Below are 24,775 nucleotides of genomic sequence, written 5' to 3' on the forward strand. Positions count from 1 at the left end.
CCTTTTGGTGGTGCACATTTGTCTTAAACTGAGTATTTAGTCCAGACAAAAAAAGTGGCTTCTCCTGCTTTGTGCAGGACTGTGCAGTGAAGTCAAAGGGTGAAAATGCATTTATCTCTCAAAAGCTTAGATTCAAACCTATTAAGATTTGTTTTGGGCCTCAAAATAGAATTCATATTCACTATTTGAGGTCTTGAATCAGCCAGTAGTTATAAACTGCCACTAAAACCACACAAATAGCTCTTTCTCATGCATTATAAATGTGAGTTCTAGTGGTGTTTTATATGAGCTTGGACATACAAATTTTAAAATTCACAGAGACGCTAGGGTTCGCATATAGTTTCTCTGATGTTTTGTTCAATTCCATGAAATGTCTTGATTTGAAATATTATTTGGCTGTCATGTTTAGTGGCAACTTTGACATGTATTATCTGAATTACAAGTGAACTTAATTTCTCTTTGAATTGGAGTTTTTTTGGCAATAAAAGAACAGAGCGATATAACAGCAGGCTATGATTCTGTGTATGATGGAAGACCTCCTGCAGGTTTTTTGCCCTTTTAAAGGTTGTCCTACAGACTGTGCCCTGGTGGAGTCTGCAAAGACTTTGAATGGTTTAAAAGGGTCTGAAGGTATCTGAAAAGGTCCACATTTTCAATGCCTCCTGAAAAAGGGGATGGGGGGTCAGAAAGAGACACAAACCAACATTTGCCGAAAAAGCAAGCACCACTAACTGGGCATCATCCCAGCAATATTAATTTCAGGCTGCATTCAGCTACACGTCAAACCTTGACACCCAGTGGCTTTAGGCACCCTGAGTCGTAGTAGACTAGCATAAGAAGGGTAAAGGGGTCTTCATCTTGTTTTATTTCAGGCTCCCAGTGCCCTCTGGTGGTCCTCAGAGCAGACTTGAGTATGGTCTTCTTATTTCTTCCTCAGCTAGTCTCGCTATTAATAGCTTAGTGCCGCTCCAGCTCCCATTGTTATTCCTGCCTGGCTGCATGCTGCGTAAAGGATGTCACATGTTTATCAGACCAGAAATATTGTGCATCTCTACTTTGGGAGAATGAACTTTGAGAGAAAGCCTCTTCTGAATCCCGATGTCCTCCTCTTGTATTCTCTAACTTTCCTTTTCTTTGTCAATCTCTGTGACCTTTCCTCTGTCCCCCTATGATGGTGGTTCTTCAAAAGCTCAATTATCGAGGCCAAAGGTAAACAGCCAGTGCAATGCTCAACAGTTTGTCCTGATTCAGTTACACATGTGAAATGTGACTTGCTGTTGGAGCCTTTGAAAACTGATGAACTGTATTAATTCATTCAGCAGAGTGGAGAGGTTGGCCTCTGTTGCTCCAGCCCCAAATGTTTTCTAAAAAGCCCCAAATCTTGTAGGTTTTTAATATAACTCCAACTTTGTGTAATTTCCCCTGTGTTTCATGTTTAATTCAGTCGTGTCATCTCAGTAAGAAAGCTTAGCTAGCAAGCTAATTAGCTTATGGACTACGGACATAATGAAGCTAAATATTCATTCTGTGAACTTCACCCCAGCATAGTATAACAAAAATAGGTTTCCGGATTAGTAATGCTGTTTTATGCCAAATTCCTACCCTGTGTCATGTAACTTAAAAATAATAACATCAGACAATTTTTGCCTCTTTTTGGGTGGTGGGAGTGAAAATTAGTCACTCTCAACATTTGTTATGTTCTGGTTTCAGAATGATGAAGACAGCTGGAGAACAATTAGATACAAAGATGGCTCTACGGGATGATTTTGTAACTGTCATGTTTTTCCTAAATGTTACAGTACAGTTTTAGGGATTCTATTAAATCAGCTAGCTTGGAGAATAGTGCATATAGCTGCCATAAATGGGAAACAATCTCAGCACACAGATCTTTACACATCCTGTACAGGTGACATTTCTTCTTATGCAGAAAGATGCTGATTGATTAGTTAAATCACACACACACACACACACACACACACACACACACACACACACACACACACACACACACACACACACACACACACACAAAAGTTGTAGAGTCAGCTTTGTTTAACACCTCAAAGGATTTGGATAAGTAACCGTCATTGAATCTGTATAATTGGGACGCTATGTCATTTAAATTCAACAAGCCCAGTTGCCCTGATGTGTCACTTTACCCAGATGTCAAACTCATGAGCCACTGTGCACATCAGCAGTATGTCACTGACAGGAGAGCAGTGCTCACTGACTTTGTTTCGCGAGTTTCAATTTATTTATTTTTTTTAATCAAAGTGGTTGAACAGGGAGTCATAAAGGCAACAGTGACTGCAGGTGACATGCACTTTTAAAAAACAATCTGAAAAAATCTGATCCAAATACGGTCTTTTTAATACAGTTGACAAAAGTAATAAAATGAATGAAATGAAATAGAATGAAAAAAGGTTTGTTTTATCTGCGTTGTGAACATGCAATACAGTAAGCAATAAATCAACTCATTGCAGACTGGAGAAACTGAGCCACCGTTGGTCCATAGCTTTATATCTGTCAAAAACTATAGCAAATGTCATGTGTTAAATGGATGGTTTCAACCACTGTTTTTAAACTGTTTAACAGATTTATTTTGGAATTGTGTTAAGTTGAGTGTTTTATTGTGACTAAGCTCTGATCTTTTGTGGAGTAAAGTGCTCATTGTTAACAATGTTTCTGAAGCTGATGTTGTTACCCATGTTTGTAGACAGTGCCATCATCAGTGCAGTGATTATATGGTGTGTGAATGCACTCTACGGGCCATTTGAGGAATTGCAACTGGCAGCCTTGTGGTGCAATTACTGTAGCACGACAATCATTTTGCTTTGTAGAGGTCACATTTAGGCCTTTTACACTTCAGGAACGATCCATAACTTGACATGTAGCCAGTGCCATGTGTTCTTTGGATTGTTATCTTTACTTTATTCTATCTGATACAATGTCCTGACCAATAATTAACAACATTATTATGATACAGTGAGAAATACACAGTATGTTGTGTCAGTGATGGAGCAGAGCTTGGCTGCTCTGTGACAGATAAAGAGGCACACCACAGACTCCTTCCTTGGGATAGGTTGCAGAAAAATGAATGCACCAAAAATCTTAACAACAGATATTGACAAATAACACTACATAAATGTAGAAAAAGTCCTCTCATGTTTTTAAATCTTGAATCATGGTAGGAGATAACCTGCCCTCTGCACACATGCACAGAAACACAATACTAAAACATCTAGCAAAACAAATTTGCATATCTTTATATTGATCTGTAGTTTTTTATATTTAAATCATAATTACATTTGTTAAATAATTGAAACTGTAAAGTTTTAAAAATGTATTCCTGTGTAATCACCAGAGATGATTTTAAAAATATGACATACCTCTGCTGCCCTCCCAAACTTAAGGCTTCATTGCCTTGAGGCCATTTCAATACAATATCAATGATTAGACTTTATTTCACCAACATCACTGAGAATCAAGGAAGACAAATAACTCATGTTTTTAGATGTCTGATGTTGTAATTTTTTTATTTCAACACCAATCCAGTCAAGTTTTCTTATTTTAAATTTTTTTTCTGTACATCACAGTTCCTCAACATCATGCTGTTTCAACACATTTCCCCTGCTGACTCAATGATAAATCTAACTCAATAAAAGGCTCCACCTTTTGCCAGTGTAAATTATGACCATATCTCTGTCTTACAAAGTCATCTATACCTTAGCAGGCAAAAATCTAAGTACAACTGAGTATGTAATTAAATAATCACTAAAAGTTTAAGTTAGAAAGTGCATGATAATAATACTTGCAGAAGCCTTTTGTTAATGCTATGTTAGGGTAGTTATTACCGTACCTCTGTTGGTATAATAATATGGTTATTCATGGATGCCTATTTGCCGTGTAATGGGAGATTGGCCCAAGAACAGCACAGACTGAGACCACGTTGGAAGTTCGACAGTTTTTGAAGCAGGGTCGTAAAATAAAAAGATCAAAGAAACGGTCTGACTCTCTAGTTGGTCTCCGGAGGGAATCCAGCAAACTGGAGACAGACGGGGTGCAGGCGGGGTCGGGACGAGGCGTCGGTTACCTGGGCAGGGACCACGAAGAGGGGGCAAGGAAAAAGAGGGGAAAAAAAGGGCCATCGGGCTTTGCGTTAAAGCAATCTGGAGGAGAGGTGTTTAACGGTGGGGACACGGTGGGTGGTTGGTGGAGTGCGGGAACGGAAGCGAGTCCTGACTGTGAGGTGTGATGAAAGTTTTACCAATATTGTTAATGTTGTTAATTGCCTCACCTCTGCATGGTGCAGCAGTCTATATTAAAAAGTGAACAAATTAAACAACAAACTGAGCAAGAAAGTAAGGAAGACTTCTTCAATAACACATTTTAAGTGGATTAACAAATTATTGTTAATTATATACACAATAGCATACAATCATACAGTATAATTATTTACATGTTCATTTTCTTTTCAAGTCGTTTTTTTCATCTTTTCTCCCACATGTTGTGATGGTTGGATGGTTCTCCATTAATTGCACATTTTCTGGCTGTCAGGTGTCAGAGGAGCAGTAAACTAGGGCCATGCCTGGATCAGGGGATGCAGGGTACCATCCTGCAGCTGGGCCTGGAAGGAAAATCCTCTCCACCTGCATGCCTCCCTATCATCCCTCCTGTCTGTCTTCCTGCCTCTCTTCCAACTAGCTTGCCTGCCTGCTTAATTGCCCCGTGGCTGCCTTCCTGCCAGCCAACCTAACCGACTATCTGATTACTTACCAATCTGCCTACCTACTTACTTACACCAGACTCAAGGGCCAGTCCTCAAGGTTACGAAAGCTGCACAGTATCGAACACAGCTCCTGCTTGTGGAGAGCTCTTCATACCTTTCTGCCTCCACTGCGGTAGGTTTTCTGTACTGCTCCTTGGCCTCTTAGCAGTAACTTGCTGGCAATTCCTCTTTGTGGAGGAGCAGGGGCCAGAAGTTGATGAAATTGGATCTCCAGAGCTCTCTGCCTCTTTGAGGTCTCCCTCACAAAACCTCCTTGGCTTTTTCGTACTTACGTACATGCTCCCAGCGGTCTTTGCTCCTTTTTGTGGAGGAGTTGAAGCCAGTTGAGAGAGCTGACTCTTCAGAGCTACTTCCCTCATCAAACAACTTTGTGCGCATCATGAATACCAGAAAGCGTAGTTTCTTATGAAATGTTCTGTAAATTCTATCTGCCCTTGAAACCCTGTTTAGGGCACTGTGTTAATTTGGGATGCTGTATTAATATTTGGGGTGTATTACATAATATTTAAGATACTGTATATTTTTCTCTGCAGAAAAGCCATTCTGCTGTCCTCTCCTGCAATATAAATATTGCAGTATTGGTTTTACTTTATTTATTTGATTTCATTTATTTATTTGTATTATTTATTTATAAAGCCCGTCAGTTGCTATAAAAATAAGGAGCCTTTTTATAAACACACACACACACACACACACACACACACACACACACACACACACACACACACACTTTACACTTTACACTTAACTCAACTATCAAACTGAGTTATTGTCACTATATCATAATAATAAGAAAAGCTGGTGCTGGATGCTATACGCTCGTGTACACTAGGTGGCAGTATGCACCTCAGCTTTCTATTGGGTTGCGACCTACTGACAGGACGAAGAAGAGTTCATGCCGATATTAAGTAAGAGAAGTCAGATGAGGTGAGTGTTTACATCTTCGTTTCATCAGACATTTCAACAAAACAGTGTCAACTTTATCCAGATATAAGAATTGCGTTGACGTGGTTCATGGAACTGTTACACGACGTGCAGCAAAGAAATGAATGGCTGCAAGACAACCTGCGATATTTTGTTGTAGCCTGTAGCCTAGCATTACAAATCACCTCAAATACATAACAACGTCGGGGTTTTTTAAACGCTGTATTTCAACTTATAGTTTAACGCTATGTGCTTTGGCTAGAACAATGGTATTTGTAGGTTTTGCTATTAAACTGTGGCATGTTATTAACTTAAGTTAATTGTGCATGCCACTAGGAGGGATGAACACAGCCCTGTTGTTTATAATGCAGGGGGAAAGGAAAGGTGAGCAGTGTCAAGGCTTCAGACAAAGCTGCTAAAAACAATAGTTAACATGTGATCTTGTAACTGATCTATAAGAGACACACCAGCCTCAGAGAGCATAGTCCACAAAGAGATGTACTGTCAATTCAAATGGTTTTAGTGGCATGACGTAACACTGTACGTATTGCCAAAGCAAGTGTTTGGAATTAATAATAATAATAATAATAATAATAATAATAATAAAGGAAAATAATATTTACAATAAATTAATTATAATCTATACTGTTGGTAATACTGTAACTATGATTGACACAATCACAGTCACAATCAATCAATCAATCTGAGTCAATAAGTAATTAATTACAATCAATCAGTTTGTGTCAACCAAAAATGTCATTAAAACAGCAGTAAAGTAACAGGCTACAGTTAGAACAAGTAGTCTGTTGTCAATATAACAGTAATAACAAATTATTAAATATAATATATATATAATATTAAAATATATTAAAATTAAAATAAAATAGATAAAACTGTAAACGTGTGTGTATATATGTGTGTGTGTGTGTGTGTGTATATATATATATATAATTTCTATATATATCTATATATATATATATATAAAAAAAAAAACAAAAAAAACCTAAAACAATCAATTATTTTAGACATTTGTCTGAGTTTCCACTGGATGTCCTCAGTTCGTGGCATGAGGAGACATATTTTGCTGCAATAATTTGACTTTTTGGCGTTTCTCCCAGTAAATAGGGGAGTTTCTGTGTGTCTGATAATAATTTGAGTTCGGGGTATATTTGGGAAATGTTTGCAAATTGTTTTTTCTCTTAAAGTTTTGAATTTAGTGCATGAGGTTAGAAAGTGCAGCTCTGTCTCTACCTGTCCTCTGTCACACTGGGAGCAGAGTCTCTCCTCTTCTGGTAGCCGGTGTGCTTTTCTCTATTGAATAAGTATGGTATATATTATGTGGTCTACTTGTAGAGACATGATTCAGAGAAACAATACAATATATGGAGACAGAAAAAAAGGTTTTTGTGTTTAACTCATAATTTCCAATTAGAATACTTAGTACTTTTGACCAAGATGCCATAAACAACTATGCAGCAGCTTTTACACTGACCTAATCTGTTTCTGTTCTCCTTTTTTCCAGGAGCCTTGATCTAATGGAGAACTGAGAGGAGTTTTTACATCATGGAGTCTGTGGTTGACTTCCTAAATGTATTCCACATCAGGGCCAGTGGATTGTCTGTGACACTCAGCCTCTTCCTCATCTCTCTGGGTCTTCTCTACTGGTGCGTACATGCTTTGTGTATTCAGAACACTCCTTATTAATCAGATCTGATGTTTGCAGCTTTGCATGTTGGAATTTCTGATCTGCATTTTATGTGGAAGCTCTTTAAGGCAGCGACAGAATAAACTAACCGGAGTTTGATGCTGCCGTCTTGTGTGCTCCAACGAAAAAGCAGTCACCTAACAAATGCACATAGTGGGCTGAATATTTGGGGAAATGTTTTTTAATTGCTTCACTTTGCTTTTTTTCCCCTTTTAATTCATGACTCATCAACACAAATCTGTGCTCTGTCTTCTAGGTATTCAATTTACCCTTATTCAGTCCTTTCGCGATGCGGCATCAAACATCCAAAGCCAATACCTTTCTTGGGCAACATATTCATGTTTCGTCAGGTAAGATATTGCAGCATTTTCAGTGAAACTGAGACTTAGCCTTCATTCTCTTACCTTTTTCCAAAATCTGTTTGGACTATGAGACATTTTACCCTCTGACGGTGTAAAAAAATCTTCCTTCCAACATATCACTACATTTTATCAGATTTCTGCATTGAAGAGCACTTAAGAGCAGAAATATTTGATGCACCAAATAACCCCTCAAATAGGTTAATGTATAAATAATTACATTTTGTTTTGTTTCATCTCAACATTTGGTTTGCTATCGTGACGAGGTCATGTTTCACTGAGGGGATTATAATTGTACTACTTGATGGTTTGCAGACTTTTCGGTTGGGCTCTGCTCAGTTGTTCAGGCAAGATGTCCCCTGTAGCTCCCACTTTTTCAAGCAGGTTTAAGAATCTTAAAATGAGTCAGGTCACTCTAGTAGTATCCAGAAAACAAGCAGGATTCAGCATCTCTCCTTGAGGAGTGTTAGCTTACATTGAAAATCTTGAGTCAAATAAAATCGAAGATCTAACTTGCAAGGGCTGATTATTTCATCTGCTGAATTTATATTTTACTCCACTCTAAATTACGATTGAAAGTAAATTAATATGCACAATCTTGGTGTAGAAGTTTATATGTTTTTATATTTTTTGCATCATTTGTGAAGCTGTGTCACTGTCGCTTTTCATTCATGTTCTCTTACTCATTATTGAACAAAGGTGCATAACTGTAGTTGCCAGTTAGGCAAAATAAACTAAACTCAAAACCTGTGATCTGGGTTCTGATCTTATCTGAATATGTGGAATCGTTGAACATCAAAGAGATCTGAAAGTTGTGTGAGTGAAGTGACAACATGGAAAGCTCAGGCTGCAAGAGACTGTGTTGCTGATCATTCCTGTGTGCTCGTAGTATACAGAATATCTATATACATCTAATTGAAAGTGCTGAACGGAGACCTTCATCATTAGGATGTTTCAGGCATTTGCTCAGGAAAATAAAACCTAAAAGCTTCTCAACCCATTTGTCTCAGGAACAATTGCAGCCATTATGATAATATTTCAATTAATCAGTAAGCCCTGATGCGAAGTTCATTTCTTTCTTTCCCCTCGTTGTGGCTTTTAATTTTGGTCAGGGATTATAGGTGAGTTTCAGTGCTGGTCCTTTTATTAGGCTGTCAGTTGACCGTTTGCAGATCCCATGGGGCTGATAAGCTGTCACAGAAGGCAGCAGCCCAAGTCTGTCTCCAACAAGGAGTCATTTCATTCTTAAGAAAAGCTTCTCTGTCTGGGTCCTTTCTTGTGTCGTGTTATTTTTAGTCTGTTCTGATGTTGTTCTTTATCTTTCTTTTTAGGGTTTTTTCAGTCCTATTAATGAGCTCATAAAGACACATGGGAGAGTCTGTGGGTAAGTAGAACAAATACAATCAACATCAGCATTTGACATTGTAAAATAAACATTACATTGTTGTTTGATTTGACTGAGACTCTACTTGGTATATTTTAGGTATTATTTGGGCCGCAGACCGGTAGTGGTGGTGGCAGACCCTGACATGCTGAGACAAGTGATGGTGAGGGACTTCAGCAGCTTCCCAAACAGAATGGTGAGATCATTAACCAAAGCACGCACATGCACACTATGTGATTCTAACATAAGCTTCTATGATTTTATATGGTGATATAATCATAACAGATTGTTGTGCCTGTACTCTGCTGTCTCTCTGCAGACTGTTCGCTTTGCCACCAAGCCAATGACGGAGTGTCTGCTCATGTTGAGGAATGAACGTTGGAAGAGAGTGCGGAGCATCCTGACCCCATCATTCAGCGCTTCCAAGATGAAAGAGGTGAGATATGAACGTGCACACCGATCCGGCGCCAATTAGAATCAGCTGATATTTATCACAAAATCTGCCAGTTAGCAAAGCTGATCATAAATGGCTTCATGATACACCTCACAGACATCTGAGGGAAAATGTTTTTGTCTGTCACAGATTAAAGCTAAGAAGTTTGGACAGACAGATAACTAACTGTATTCTTCATGTCACATGTTCATCTTTTATTTACATCTTAAATCTGTTACTGTACATCCATTCAGTTTGTGTATTTATTGGTGTTTTGATCTACAAAGGCTTTTTCAGTGTAAGAGTGCAAATGTGCTTTTTATATTGGTGGAACCACACCGACCTTCTCCTAATTTCTGGGGTATTTATGGACTATTTTCCTGTAAAAGCAATGTTTGCAGGACCGCTTGATGTATGTCTTCTCTTTCCCATAAAGTCTCAGCAACTGCGTGTCATTGTCTTTTATATTTTCCTGTAGATGGTACCGCTCATCAACACAGCCACCGATGCCCTGATGAACAACTTGAATGTTTACGCTGAGTCAGGAGAGGCCTTCGACATCCACAAGTAATCACACATGCAGTGAACAGAGGCTGTTAGAATTATGGTGTCTTTTTCCTGTCCTCCCTCATATTGATGACTTCATGTTTTTGCAGGTGTTTTGGCTGCTTCACCATGGACGTTATCGCCAGTGTGGCATTCGCAACTCAGGTGGACTCTCAGAACAACCCAGATGACCCGTTTGTCCGCCATGCGCAGATGTTCTTCTCCTTCTCTTTCTTCAGGCCCATCATGCTGTTTTTCAGTCAGTCCTATCTGTATTCTTATTTATGTACATGAATTATTACATTTGAGACTTTTACATGGGACGTTTATAGTAGAGTGTAGAGTATTGATGAAGCATAGACCCTACACTGGAGGGTTTACTATCCTCTGTTACAAAGATTGAAGTGGAGAGTATGTAAGTATTTGTGGTTCCCATAGAACTCAACATAGAAGTAGAGTTCCACCAACACATTTGGTTTGTGTTTCCAGTTGCTTTTCCATTCATCATGGCTCCTCTGGCGGGGCTAATCCCCAACAAAAGACGAGACCAGATGAATCAGTTCTTCATCAACAGCATTCAGAAGATCATCCAGCAGAGAGAGGAACAGCCTCCTGAACAGGTAAACCTCATGGACACTTAATAATCTTAAATACAGTGCAACTTAATTTCGGATAAATTGTTTTTTAAAATGATTATTGATTTTCATGTAGAGGCGTCGAGACTTCCTTCAGCTTATGTTGGATGCACGAACCAGCAAAGAGAGTGTTTCTTTGGAACACTTTGATTCAGCAAACCCATCTGGTGTGACAGATCACAGGAACCAGCAGACACGACCGCCAGCCTCCGATCAGGAGCACCCACAAGAGCCCCCCACCAGGCGTCCACAGAAAAAGATGATAACTGAAGATGAGATCGTGGGGCAGGCTTTTGTCTTTCTTCTGGCAGGCTACGAGACCAGCAGCAACACGTTGGCCTTCACCTGCTACCTCCTAGCCATCCATCCTGAATGCCAAGTCAAAGTACAGGAAGAGGTGGATGATTTCTTTACCCGACATGTGAGTGCTGATCTCAAGTTCTTCAGTTTGTGACGACATTCAGTACAATAACAAGACAAATTCAGTGTACACAGTAAAGTCTGAAACTGACTTATGCAGAATCACTTTAATAATTGTCCCTGTTTTCCCTTTTGTTGTAGGAGTCACCAGATTACACAAATGTCCACGAGCTGAAATATTTAGACATGGTTATAAGTGAAGCCTTGCGCCTCTATCCCCCCGGATTCAGGTAAATTTAGAACATAAATGAAGATAAATTTGAAATTTTTACTAGATGTAATACAATCACAATCCGTCATAAAGTTAACTTATTTCTGTAAATACATACACTGTGTAAAAAAGGATACATTAGTTTAAGATTTAACTTTATAAATCCCCTATATATTCCCCTATGATAAATTCTTTTGAAGTCTTTAAAACCTGCATCCATGGCATTTTACCCTATAAAGGTTTGCGAGAGACATCGATAATGACTGTGTGGTGAACGGCCAGTTCCTCCCTAAAGGAGCGACGCTGGAGATCCCAGCAGGCTTCCTCCACTATGACCCAGAGCACTGGCCAGAGCCTGAGAAGTTCATTCCTGAGCGGTAGGAGGCTGTTCTTACAGCAAATAAGCAAAACTGTAGTGCTTGAACATTGTGCTTCATTATCATCTAAAAGAGGATGTAGATTGCTTAACTGTATTTGCTGACAAATGTATGAAAAATTACAGATTACTTTGATTAATCACCACCTGCAACTAACTGATGAATCAAATGTAGTCCCTGCATCGCAATAAAGCTAAATTAAATACACTATTTTGATTGACTGCTGCTTTTAATTCACTCAAAAATGTAACCTGTGGTTGATCTCCAGATTCACACCAGAAGCCAAGGCCAGTCGACATCCATTTGTATACCTGCCGTTCGGGGCCGGTCCCCGTAACTGCGTGGGAATGAGGCTCGCCCAACTGGAAATCAAAATGGCTCTAGTGTGTCTGTTCCGCAGGTTCAGCATTGTAGCGTGCACTGAGACCAAGGTGGGCTGGAGACTTTAAACACTAAAGAAACTAAAAAGTATTCTAGTCTTAGAAAGGATTAATACACACAGAAGACACATTCACACACTACACATGTATTTAAAAAAGACCAGACGGCCACATTTAGTAGCTGCTCAGGTGAAAATGGAAAAATACCTCATGAGAATCAGTCCTACTGTGAAAGTAATTGTGTCTGCATTTAGACGTAATCATCATCATACACTCACTGGTTAAATTATCATAAAATATTGAAGCATCTGTATGAATAATTCCAACAAAAATAATAATTTATATCAAGATTGTATCAAGCCTCACAAGAGATCAGAGAGTGTTATCAACTGCAGTGTAGTCACAGTTGTTATGTTCACTCAGATCTTTTTCACAGCAGCCATTTTGACATGAAGTAGAAGGGTAAACACAGACATTACCAATGATACTAATTAAAGTTCCATTCCCTTCAGCTCAAACAGAGTCAGGGTGCAGCTATTGTGCATATTGGTCTGTTTTAGTTGCTTTGGGATTTTACCAACATATGACAGTAGAAAGAGACAAATTACTATCCAGAGAACAAGTATATAGCTCCTTCGTCCATTTTTGTTTCGGTGGATCAAGTTTCCTTCTTCCGTGTTTGCATCACCTCATATCTTAATTGGACTATCCATATTGATGTAATGTTTTATTAGACATTTGAGATTGCTGTAATTTGCAAAAATAAACCCCTGGAACTGATGATGTAACAGTCAGAATTCAGTATACACCTGTCACCTATTTACATATGTGTTATGAATGTAATCCTATATTTAAAGAAACGAACACGTATGGACGATGTTCCTTTTACATATGGTATTCTTTTCTTTGGCAGGTTCCTCTCGAGTTGAAGTCGTCGAGCACTCTAGGACCCAAGAACGGCATATTTGTGAAAATTCAAAGAAGAGACATTGGGGAAGTGAATTCTCCACCAGGCAATTAGAAAGTCACCGTTCATCTTCTTGCATAGTAGAAAAATTCTTTGACTTTCTGCAGGTCCGTGTGTGTGTGTGTGTGTGTGTGTGTGTGTGTGTGTGTGTGTGTGTGTGTGTGTGTGTGTGTGTGTGTGTGTGTGTGTGTGTGTGTGTGTGTGTGTGGGTGTGTGTGTGTGTGAGAGCTGTTTTGTGGATATGTTTCTTTACCTTTAAATATTCCCAAAGGTAACATGATTGAGTTAATAAGTTACCATACGCTGTACAGCTCCATCAAATATCTCATCTAGTGCCTTTTCTTTTTGGGGACAGAACTAGAAGGTGGGCTGAAGCTGAGACATAGCGTTGCTGTACTATAATAAAACTGAGTGGGCCAATTGACCCTTCCTAAGGCTTTTGGAACTTTCTCCTTCCCTGTACTTCGATATGCGTTAGGCTGGTCCATGTTGAAAAGACAACCAAAACCCTAGTTAATTAGACAGCTAGCTAACTTGCAAACGACGTAGGAAGAGTCACCTGTCCAATCAGACGCTGTGGAGAACACAGTTTATGTCCCTCTGAACTCTCCGCTGATGGTTTCACCAAATTTTTGATGAGAAATAATAATAGGGAGACGGAGCTGGAGCACAAGTGAATAAAGAGAGAAGAGCGTATAGAGGAATAGAAGTGTGCTCTACTTAAAGGTCCAGTGTGTAACATCTCGGAGAATCTATTGGCAAAAATAAAATATAATATTCATCGGTGTGTTTTCATTAATGAATAATCACCTGAATATAGGAATTGTTGTGTTTTCATTACCTTAGAATGAGTTTTTTTATCTAAAGGGTCACCATCCATGGAATACACAATGAAGTGTGCGGCCACTGTAGTTGCTCCTACACACTTCGCAGCCCATTGTCATTCCCAGATCGTCAAATACAGACGCGAATGGTGTTCAGTTAGTTTCAATCTGCAACTTCACCACTAGATGCCACTAAATCTCACACACTGGTCCTTTAAGAGGGCAACTCTCAGGCTCTTACCTCAGTATGTAGCAATAATTATATATTTTTTAGCTGTGATTTTGCAGGTTATTTAGGGAAAGCATTTTTTGATTAACCATTAATCTGAACAATGGTTTTATTTTCACTACTACCAAGTTACAATTTACTCCTTCCCTACACGTATGATTAGGCTTCTTTTATTAATCTTTTATGGTCTTCACAACTTACTTTAGTTACTCTAGTGAACAGATTTCAAGGCAGACATTGACACTGTTTAGTAAAAATGTAATAAAATAATGATGAGGTGAGCCTATAGAACTAGTTCAGCTAGAAGCTCGAGGTCACATTTATCAGCTGAACCTGAAAGTTTGCACATTCCCTCACCAATGGGCTGCAAGTTGTTTAACTGAACTGCTCACTTCACTACAGCTTCTTCCCATGAATGATGGTTCATTGACTATGTAATCACAGATTGTGCAGTCACAGATTTGCACAGTAAATGATGGGGAAGGGTATATGTTTTGGCAGGAGGCTGTACCTGTCTTTTGTGTTCAGTGTTACTGATTATATTTGAAAATACTGAAGACTTTGTTTCATGATGCCTAACACAGTGCTTTCGCATTTCTATATATTTTAATTACCTCAGTTGAAAGCTGCTATTTTAGAGTGAAAGAGAGTGGGAAATCCTCCTTGTTTTTATTCTTGATGACCTGAATCAGTGGTTATAAAATGTGTCAGAATAGGAAACTGGGCCCAACCAGCCCAAATGTTTTAGTGCGTATTAGGTCAGACTTTAAGGTGTAGGAGTAAAAGCATGCATCACTTCTCTCTTGATGTCATTCATTATTGTTTAAGGAGATCATTTACACCTCACTGAAATGAAAACATACCATCCCTCAGGTAGGTAGGTAAATCATAGAATTTTGTCCTGCATTAATTTTAATTTTGAATGTATACAATAAGAGTGATTTACTGATGATTAATTAAAATGTGTCTATGGAAAAGGTATATTTACTGGGATTAAAGGCAGAGCACTGAACGTGCCTGTAAAATGTGAAGATTATATGTCTCTTGTTGGTTTGTTCTATTATATAATGACATTCATATGGCATGGTAATTTGTAATGTTTATTACATAACCAGTGAATTTAAATACAAAACAATACACCAGATAATTTGTCACCCTCAGTATCGTGTTTATACTTCATTAGTGATAGTCAGACTTCTACAAATAGACACCAATCACAAAAAAAAATTTTTTAAATTCCCCAGAAACACTAATGATTCCATTGATACACTTCCATTGAATATTTCCATTTACACTTACCTCAGTTGTAACATTATCAGTTTATAAAAGCTGATGCAAATGTATAAAAAGAAGTTAAAATTAACTCTTTCTCAATCTGCCATTCTGCCAATCTCAACCATTTATGCATCAGTAATAATAATCCAATGATTTAATATATAATACTACACTCATGGGCCATTCTGCTACATTATGAGTACTTTGACTTTAGTGAGTACTTCTGAAGTATGCATTATGTATTTTTAGATTGTGGTATTACTTCTTTTTACTAATGTAAAGGATCGGAATACTCCTTTCACCACTGCAAAACTCTACAAACCTTTAACAAGAGCATTTGCTGCTTCCAGTGAAAGTAAAAAGCATCCCATAATAAAGTTTTTCCCCTGCACAAAATCCTGATAAAAGGAAACAACAGCGCTGTGACTTAAGAGTAGTTGATGAGATACTCTGGATAAATCTGTTGTTTTTCAAAGACAACGTAGATGCTGGGGTCGCTCTTGCGGTCAACACAACTGTCGTAGAGGGTTTTGTCGTTTCCTTTTGGCGGGGGGCGAACATAGCTGCTGCTTCCCCTGGTGTACTCCCCCACCAGGACCAGAGCAACAAACATGATCTTGTTCAGGCTTTTTTTGATGCTGGCATACCTGTTTGAGTAGGACGCATCTTTGGCAAAGTAGCTCCCTAAAAAATAAGAAAGTATTACTACTGACACAGTGTGATGGTTCTTTTCTAATGTCACAGTAAAGTGTCTTAGTGGCTTGTCAACACTGTCTGCTGTATATTTGTTAAACTATTCGAATGTCGGTTGAATGAATGCTGCTGTACCCTTGCCGTAGGCCGTGCCGTGGCTACCACACATCCTCCAGTCAAAGTTTTGCTCACAGATGGCTTCAATCAGGGACTCGTCTGTCCCATGGAACAAGTACTGCTGATTCACAGGTTTCCCGTCATTCCTCTTCTTCATCTGCTCATTCTGCCTGAACACACAATATAGAAAACACCAATGCCATGACGTGCAACCAAGTATTATTTCCACTTTTGATTAATCAGCCGGGCGGCTTAACAATGAGCTGAAACTCGCTCTAAAACTCTATTAAGCCGAGGACAGCTGCAGATTGAGCTAACAATTTTCTGGAGGTTCATCAATAAGAGCCGACTAACCCCTTTGCGGATTGTCACACACATTGTTATTATAAAAACACTGATTATAGCTACTTTAAGTCCAAAAAGCCAGATCTATGATTTACCACTGAAAGACTTCCCACAGAGCGGGATTCTGGATCCTCTGGATGTTGTGAATTTTACTCTGGGGCATGGTGCGCTTAAACAACATCTCAATCCTACTATACTCCGATGCAGATTTGGAGAGAGGTATGAGCTGAAAGATAAAAGTACAGTGCAGATGAATGTGTATTAGTGTATAAATATATAGTTGATGCTCAAGAAGGAACAAAAAAGTTTAAAAAAGTTAAGAAATATTAAGCACAGTAATACATGCTGTAAAGATACCTTGTATCCAACATCTGGTAGGGCAGTCTTGTCCCAGTAGGGTGGGAAACTTGCAGCTGTGGAGGAGCTGGAGGTGTGTGTTGAAGGACTACAGAGGAGACAAAAATAATAACTGAATGGTGAAGTCACTTGATCCAAAACAGCAGCATTGCAAAGATAATGTCACATCACCATCTATAACTGCAAATAAAAATACCTCTTTAACTTCACCTCCACATCATTAGCAGACACAAAGAAAGGCCTCCTTCTGACCTCTCTCTTGGTTTTGTACTTTACATTCTCCTGATACATCTGCGGGGTTCCCGGTGCACCTTTTAAGTGGAGGATGTACTGGTGTTTGCCAGCGCCAAAAGGGATCTCTGTATCACTGTCTGCCAGGTACACGTTCTCCAGAATCTGAGAAGTGATAGAGGCTGGTGTGTCAACACCAACCTAAAGAGAAAAAAAGAAAACAGGTGAGGGGAAGAGGGGAATGTAGCAAATCCCAGTGTACCTCTTCCCTCAAACAGGATCACAAACAAAGACAAATAGCTGCATTGTTTGTACAAGTTTCACTGACCTGTCCAAACTGCATCCATATCCCGCTCTCATCCTTCCAGTACCAAAGCCATTCTGTTGTAAGAACGAAGTGAGGGGGCTTTGACACAGAGGAGGCCGTGGACAGGCGACGGACTGGAGACCCTCCGTATGTCATCTTCATAAAGTCAACTGAATGCACAGCAGGGGATGCAGCGCTGGAAGCAAGTAGCAAAAGTAAATCTAAAATTCCCTCAAAAGGGAGTAAACATTTCAAAAGGCTTCAACTAATGTAAATAAATATTGCTCAGTGACCTGTCACCTTTGTAAAGACAGAACTCTGAAAATCCCTAAGGGAGACGATAGTGAATCCATGGAGCTTGTGTCACGTTCTGGGTCGCAGTAGGCCTTCTCAATGTCCTCCATATTAGGCAGGTCCTTCCAGGTCACACCATCGCTGTCTAAAACTTGCCATCTGTACGGCAGATGCCAATGGACACGAGCACACCTCTCTGGGGAAATAAATGTTACAGGTAGAAATATAGAAACCATCTCCTCTTCACACAGATGTACACACATGCATTGAGAGGTTACTGTAGAGTAAATTCAGCCAACCTCATTTACCTTTGAAGCTGCAGTTCTTACGGATGAAGTAGAGGCAGATTTCATTCTTGTCTGCATCGCTTATTGGTTTGGATGGACAAGCAGAACTAGTGGGGGATCCAGGGTTGCTGTGGGAAGGCTGCTGAGTAGGCATTTTCACCTCTGGCAGCGCTGCAGGAGACACACATACATATGTAATATCTATTGTGCAGTTCAAAAGTTCAAAGAGTTTTCTATTAAAGTACTTGTTCTTTACCAGGAACAGCAGTAGCTTGTCTCCCTTGATGACCCATGATGATGAATTTATTTCTGTAGATCCCATGAAGGTTGGTAATATTCTCCTGACTGAATCCTCTGAAGAGCTTCATTCCTTGTGCATTAGTAGCATCAATACTGTGGGATCTCTTACATGAAGAACCAAACCTACAGTCACCCTGGAGATAGTGCAGGCAGACGTGAAGCTTGGTGCAGGATGTGGTGAACTTGCAGGAACCGTGCAAACCGTTGCCCTTGTTGTAGTGGGGGCAGATCTGGAACAATATTCATATCAAAAACATTATTTTCTACACAATAGCAAGAGAGTCTGAATTCCCACTTATATTTCCAACTGTTGCCATTAAAACCTACATCAGGGAGCAGATGTGGGTCATTCTGCAGTAACAGCTGGAACAGCTGTTTCTCTGTCAGATGCTGAAGACCATATCTCTCCAAAAGCTGTGCATTGTGTGGATCAACCAGACTATGGTTTTTGTTACACTTGGGTCTGAAAATAAGAAAATGAAAAAAAAAAAGATGATTTCTTGTTATTCAGTTTTACTGAATTAACCACTGGAAAAGGCTGTACAATACACAGTGTAGGGAAAACAATGGTCAAGATAATAGTTGCAAATTACTGCCATCTTCTGGTCAAATAAAGGAGCTACAGTTTGCTTCTTTTTTGTTGTTGCTCTTAGGCCTTTGTCTGAAGTTGGTTTTGTTTCCCACAGAAGCCCAAATAGACTGTGAGGCAGTAAAATGCTAATTTTCTTCTCTTAAAGATTCCCTCCAGATATGTATTTCTACATTAACATTTTTAAAAAGTTAAAACATCCTTCCAGTGTTAAACTGGACTGTACAGAGCCTACATCATTGTTCGCAGTGAAGCTCAAACGACCAACTGCAGGAACAAAATCAATGAAGAAAAACACATTATTGAGTGGAGGGGGACTAACAATTAATCTTATTGTTTGGATTTACATCTTTCTTCAAATGTTTTGTGTTTTAAGCAAAGTTAAATAAAGCTGTACACCAGCCAAGCTCTGCTTTTCAGAGGCAGTCATAAGATCAAGTCACCTTTGACACAGGACTATTATTATTTCCTTTAGTCTGCTCGGGCGGAAGTTGGGAGGAGCCATATTGATGGCACAGATAAGATGATAAAGGGTGTGAGTTGTCAAACCACAAACCTTCAGGAGAGTGAGTGTCAACCTGTCTGTGCAGTCTATGATCTGTACACGCCCAACAAAAGATTTAAAGTGAAAACAGCTGTGTGAGTGTTTGGGGCTTTAAAGTTTAAAGGGTCTTTAACCCGCTTTGATTTACTGCTCTGATCTCTGTCTTCTGTCTCTGTAGCCTTTGGGGTTACTGTATGTTGATGTACGCTACACTTATGTTAAAGGGCTGCGGCCTAAATCTATTACACAAATGCACTCCCAGCAGGTACTTACCCGAAGGAGCAGTCTCCGCACACAAAATACCTGCACAGGTGTAACCCATCGCACTGTGGACACTCTCCAGGCTTTCTCTGACACAGCCGCAGACTGGTTTTAGCCACAATCAAACTATCCGGGCTGAGTACTTGACCGCGGACAACCCTCTGTTTGCCCTCCTGAATGGCTATTTTACCATCTTCGAAGAGGACTTTGCGCAGGACGGGTTCCGCGACAGTGAAACTCTGCGCGATCCTCTCCTCCAGACGCTTGAAGTCCAAACACCCCTGGTTGTCGCACAGGGTCTTGATGATGCATTTGGAGATGACTGTGGTCATCCTGAAGAGAGTAAATCACCCCCCAGTAACCCACACTGTTATCAGAGCAGAGCAAGGCTACAGCTTCCTACTGATCCACACAGCGACTTCTGATTACAGGGAAATGAAACTGAAATTTAAAGCAACAAGAAGAAACTTTCATTTTGTGTCGATTCTGGCGGCCCCCTGTGGACAAAGGCGGTGTTGTTCCAACAGAGAATCCAAATGAATCTGAATTTCAAGAATAATAAATAGCTTATCAATTAATAATTAATTATTAATATCTTATCGTTGATGGTCTCATTTGCTTATGTAAGTCATATTGTTTATAGTTTATTAAGGATCCCTGTTAAAAGCACATGTATGTGCCTCTAGCCTTCCTGGGCTCCTTAACATAAACAAATACAATAATAAGAAAATATAAACATTAAAATATAATAGTAGACAGGAATAAAGTAATAACAAATAATAATGCAATTAACATAAGAATAATAAAAACAATCAGACCATACACATAGAGTTATGGTCATGCTGCAAGATAGTTCTTTATATGCTTCTAAAAGTTGTTTTGTTAATACGCTTAAAGTAAGTTAAATTAAAAACACAAATATAGTCCTCAAATGAATAAAAGGCAACATAATGTGATAATTAAACCACTCTTTCCTTTCTGTCTCTATTAGTCGCAAAAGATCCAGACTATGGCGGTTTCTGTAGGTACGTGAAGGCAACACGAGCCCTAGCAACCGTTGCAGGGGTTCAGTGTACCATAGCAACCATGGAGGATGAGCTGTTGTTGATGGAAGAAAAAGGGAAAGAAGTCACACAGGAGCAAAAAGAACTCCTCTACAACCGAGTCAAAGAACTAAAGTACGTTTAACAGAAAATATCTGAGAACCCCTGTCTGTGTTAAAAGTGCTAAAAACGTTAAAACGTTTGTTCATTTAAACTTGCTAACGCTAGCGTTGAGCTAACAGCTAGTTCTGCTGTTAGTTAACGTAACTAGTTTAGTTAGATCACAGTAAGTGCAGAGAGTTAACTGGGAGTAGACTGGCATTAAACTGGGCTAGGTAACGTTATGAAATGTTAAAATATGTGACAGTTTCTGTTCTCCTTGAGAAATGATTAGAGGTGATTGAATAAGTGACACACACACACACACACACACACACACACACACACACACACACACACTGTATGATTTTAAAGTTGTTGTTTTTATTCACTTCCACCCATCCAAGATGTTCCAATGCAGCCCTCCTGGCAGAGAATAACATGTTGGAGCGGTTTATCGGCCGCTTGGATCCTCAGGACCTTGTGTCCCAGGCTGGGGCAGATGGCCCAGGGGCATCAGGAGCCTCCCAGCTGGAGGGTGGGGTAAGTGCCACCCAATAACAAGACTTCTTTACTTTTTCTATATGTATGCAAAACTCTTTCCCACTGAAAATGAACACTAGGAGGACAGATTTTGCCACAATCTTAGAGACAATCCTGATTTTAATGGACTGATGACCTCTTTGCTCTGTGCTCCTGATAGCCCCCAAATCATTTTATGTGTGTGGGTGCATGTGTGCGTTGTCAGGGTCGTGGAAGGAGGCGGAGGTCCCAGTCCAACCTATCAGATCGCCTTCATCAGCTGACCTTGGAACAAAAACTTAATGTGGTACAGAGAGAAGTAACAGAGACACGACAAGACCAGGAGAAACTCAAACAGAGATATGAGAGAATTCAGGATAACTACAAGGTTACGACACACCCTCCACAGAAATAAACAAAGCAAAAAGAAACAACTAAATAAACACTTAAAACATATTTTGTCTTTCCAGGCCTCCCTAAAAGAGGCAGAATTGCGTCTTGCAGAAATCAGGAAGGCCAAGAACGAGTTTGAACGCAGACTGATCAAACCTATGATGGACAACAGGTTGGAAATGAAGGAGCATGAGAAGGTGCTCCAGTACACTGAAGATAAGTCAAAGGTAAAAAGACTAATGAAAACTACGCAAAGTAGCGTTTGAATAGATTAAAGGTTCAAGGTTCAGCTTTATTGTCATTATAAAATACAGATTGCACAATGAAATGCAGGTTGAAACAACTGGATTACTAATTTTAGCTTAACTTAGAAAAGATGCCTTTATGTGTGCAGCTTTAAAGTTTAATTATATGCGCAAGACTCATAGATAAAACAACAGTTTTCAAACAGTTTTCCCCATATATGAGTTGTAATGTTAAAGGTCCAGTGTGAAACATATAGGAGAGTATACTGGCAGAAATGGAATATAATATTCATAGGTATGTTTTCATTAGTCTGTAATCAGCAGTGTATAGGAATAATTATGTTTTTGTTACTTTAGAATGAGTCAAGGCCGTCATAGTGAACTACCATGTTTCTACAGTAGCCCAGAAGGGACAAAACAAACACTAGCTACAATGGATTGCCGTTCATGTTTTTTTGCGTTTTGCAGCCACTGTAGTTTCTTATTGGTGCTTGGGAGGGGAGGGCGAAGCGACAGCCACTACACCGCTAGACGCCTCTAAATCCTACACACTGGACCTTTAATATAATAACTTGACCTTTCTGATTTTAGTCCGTCAACATATCGCATTAAGTTCCCTAAAATCCAATCTTAGCATGATTATTTTTCCATAGTCAAACCTATAGTTAGAACTAGATTCTGATCTGCACTGAGGGAACGTCATTGATACTAACATGCTGCTTTTTCTGACTGTCTGTTTTAATTCAACCGAAAAAGTCTGGTGGGGTAAAATAACACATAATTATCATCTCCCTTTTAATGGGAATGACAAGGGGCTGAGACATTGAGTGATTATTACTTTTACTCTGTGCAAGGGTTTTTTTTTTTGATGTGATCATCTGCTTTCTCCAGTACTGCCGCAACCCCTACTCATACTCATCACCATCCTCCCTTTGTCCTGTTCACAATCACACACACAAACTGAAACCAGGTCACCCAGTTGGAGAAGTACAATCTGAAGAACCAGGCACTGAAGGTCCAGGAGAAGAAGCTCCAGCAGCAGCTTCAACAGAAAAAAGAGACGGGAAAAGCAGAATATGAGGTAGAGAATGAAATTGTGTGTATATCCAGAGAGGCTAAGAAAGCTGGAAAGAGAGAGACCTGCTGTGTAGCATGCGAGTTAGACAATTGTGCAAGAGAAGGAAATGTAACAATGTATGATGCTGTATGTCTTTTTTAGGAAATTTTCCAGGAATACAGCAAGGAGAAAATTGATCAAAGCCTGGAGGAAATTCAAGTCAGAAATCTCAAAGTGCAACATGTCCTCAGTTCACACAAGGTAGCTTATCAGAAATATGTGTGTGGGAGAGAGACAGAGAGATAGAATTTCCTCAGTGCAATTTCCTGTAGATATATGAAACCATCTTTGTAGTTTAGCTTATCACATAGAACTTTGCTCCAGCTTGTCAAACCTATATGTGCGTGTGTGTGTGTGTGTGTGTGTCAACAGGAGAAGCTGCGGAGAGTGACATTGGAGTCCACAGAGCTGAGCAATGACATCAGCAACAGAAAGCAGATGCTGACAAAAATTGAGGAGGAGATACAGCATGCTGAGGAGGTTTGTCAGTGGTCCAAGAATGACTCAGACTTTAAGAACTTTATACATGTTTTTGTCCATTGGTTACCAATGAGTGGCAGAGTCATTTGCATTAAATTATGTAAGACAGACTAAAACAGACAAATCAGTTAATATTTCTCCCCCTTTCTAAACCACACCTATCTCCTGCTCTTTAAAGTAATTAACTTTGTCCGCTCCATCCCTTCTACTTAATTTTCTCCCTCTAGGAGCGTATAAAGGCAGAGGCTCTCAACAAACACCTGCGTCGCCAGATGACAGATTATCAGGCTCCTGATATCATTGAGTACATGCATGTGAAGGACAAACACAAGAAGCTGCAGCAGAGCATTCACACTTTGGAGAGAAAAGTTGGAATTGCTCAGGTAAACCGTATTTATTTTCTTTCATCAAATGCAACCAGCTCTCTCCTGGATTTTCTCCTAGATTCTCTTGTCATGTCTGTAAAAAACTGAATATTTGCTCCACTTTTATCGGACCACATCAAGCCTCGGCCCAAGCTGAAGGAAAGCTGTTGTGTCACAGTATCCATAACAATGAGCCTTCTCTTCTCTGTTTCACCAGATGGCCTTGAAGACCCACGCTAAAGCCTGGAGTACACAGGGACCCACTCTTACTCCTGCATACAGTGCTGAGGCTAGAGATAGATCTGGGGGACACCAAATCCCAGTAAAGCTCCCATACATAGCAGAACACAGCACATAGAGAAAACATCAGAAAAAGCCTGCTGGATTCTTATAAAAAAAGACATTAATGCGTGGTGGAAAGTACACGTTGAGAAATGTAGGAAGAAAAGATTTAAGCTTGAATCCTCATCATGTCTTCTGGGGTTTTTTTTTCACTCATACTCACTGTGTGTCCTTGGAAGAATGAAACGTACATTAGATGTTCTGTAAATGTATAAACTTTCTCCATCAAGCCCTATTGGCGTAGTCATTATGAAATCTTAGTATACTGAATTATATTATTAAAAAAAACTTTTTTACATTGTGCTATTCATACTTTTACCTAAGTAGAATAATCTGAATACTTCCTCCACCACTGATCATAATTAAATGCAAAGTTACTGTGTATA

General features: G+C 39.5%; 3 protein-coding genes across 3 annotated transcripts; 2 read left to right on the top strand and 1 right to left on the bottom strand.

The window, feature by feature from the left end:
- The first annotated feature begins 5,647 nt into the window (after positions 1-5,647).
- Positions 5,648-15,214, top strand: tbxas1 (thromboxane A synthase 1 (platelet)). Its single transcript, XM_051382334.1, has 14 exons — positions 5,648-5,716; positions 7,236-7,377; positions 7,675-7,768; positions 9,109-9,161; positions 9,261-9,357; positions 9,481-9,597; positions 10,073-10,161; positions 10,251-10,399; positions 10,630-10,760; positions 10,852-11,196; positions 11,337-11,425; positions 11,646-11,783; positions 12,052-12,214; positions 13,077-15,214. The coding sequence occupies exons 2-14, from the start codon at positions 7,277-7,279 to the stop codon at positions 13,182-13,184; spliced, it is 1,674 nt and encodes a 557-aa protein (XP_051238294.1). The 5' UTR covers positions 5,648-5,716; positions 7,236-7,276; the 3' UTR covers positions 13,185-15,214.
- Positions 15,215-15,823: 609 nt separating this feature from the next.
- parp12a (poly (ADP-ribose) polymerase family, member 12a) lies at positions 15,824-20,208 on the bottom strand. The gene is made up of 11 exons (XM_051382813.1): positions 19,796-20,208; positions 18,717-18,852; positions 18,346-18,619; positions 18,111-18,260; positions 17,809-17,998; positions 17,530-17,704; positions 17,167-17,402; positions 16,971-17,058; positions 16,709-16,839; positions 16,287-16,438; positions 15,824-16,142 (listed from the first exon to the last, which is right to left on the bottom strand). The coding sequence occupies exons 1-11, from the start codon at positions 20,113-20,115 to the stop codon at positions 15,886-15,888; spliced, it is 2,109 nt and encodes a 702-aa protein (XP_051238773.1). The 5' UTR covers positions 20,116-20,208; the 3' UTR covers positions 15,824-15,885.
- ccdc113 (coiled-coil domain containing 113) lies at positions 19,527-24,687 on the top strand. The gene is made up of 10 exons (XM_051382816.1): positions 19,527-19,617; positions 20,775-20,961; positions 21,333-21,468; positions 21,674-21,835; positions 21,918-22,067; positions 23,056-23,166; positions 23,305-23,403; positions 23,575-23,682; positions 23,910-24,065; positions 24,265-24,687. The coding sequence occupies exons 2-10, from the start codon at positions 20,870-20,872 to the stop codon at positions 24,403-24,405; spliced, it is 1,155 nt and encodes a 384-aa protein (XP_051238776.1). The 5' UTR covers positions 19,527-19,617; positions 20,775-20,869; the 3' UTR covers positions 24,406-24,687.
- Positions 24,688-24,775: the final 88 nt, after the last annotated feature.

This window comes from Dicentrarchus labrax, unplaced genomic scaffold (genome assembly GCF_905237075.1).
Source record: "Dicentrarchus labrax unplaced genomic scaffold, dlabrax2021, whole genome shotgun sequence".
NCBI lineage: Eukaryota > Metazoa > Chordata > Actinopteri > Moronidae > Dicentrarchus > Dicentrarchus labrax.

Bases quoted from the DNA above. Each gene is read 5' to 3' on its own strand.
- tbxas1 (XM_051382334.1), top strand. From the start codon at position 7,277: ATGGAGTCTGTGGTTGACTTCCTAAATGTATTCCACATCAGGGCCAGT. The intron at 7,769-9,108 runs GTAAGATATTGC...CTTTCTTTTTAG, and splicing joins ACATATTCATGTTTCGTCAG to GGTTTTTTCAGTCCTATTAA. The intron at 12,215-13,076 runs GTGGGCTGGAGA...TTTCTTTGGCAG, and splicing joins TAGCGTGCACTGAGACCAAG to GTTCCTCTCGAGTTGAAGTC.
- parp12a (XM_051382813.1), bottom strand. From the start codon at position 20,115: ATGACCACAGTCATCTCCAAATGCATCATCAAGACCCTGTGCGACAAC. The intron at 17,403-17,529 runs GTCAGTGAAACT...TTTTCTCTTTAG, and splicing joins TATGGATGCAGTTTGGACAG to GTTGGTGTTGACACACCAGC. The intron at 17,059-17,166 runs GTATTTTTATTT...TCTCCTCTGTAG, and splicing joins GTGGAGGTGAAGTTAAAGAG to TCCTTCAACACACACCTCCA.
- ccdc113 (XM_051382816.1), top strand. From the start codon at position 20,870: ATGGAGGATGAGCTGTTGTTGATGGAAGAAAAAGGGAAAGAAGTCACA. The intron at 23,404-23,574 runs GTAGCTTATCAG...GTGTGTCAACAG, and splicing joins ATGTCCTCAGTTCACACAAG to GAGAAGCTGCGGAGAGTGAC. The intron at 23,683-23,909 runs GTTTGTCAGTGG...TTCTCCCTCTAG, and splicing joins AGATACAGCATGCTGAGGAG to GAGCGTATAAAGGCAGAGGC.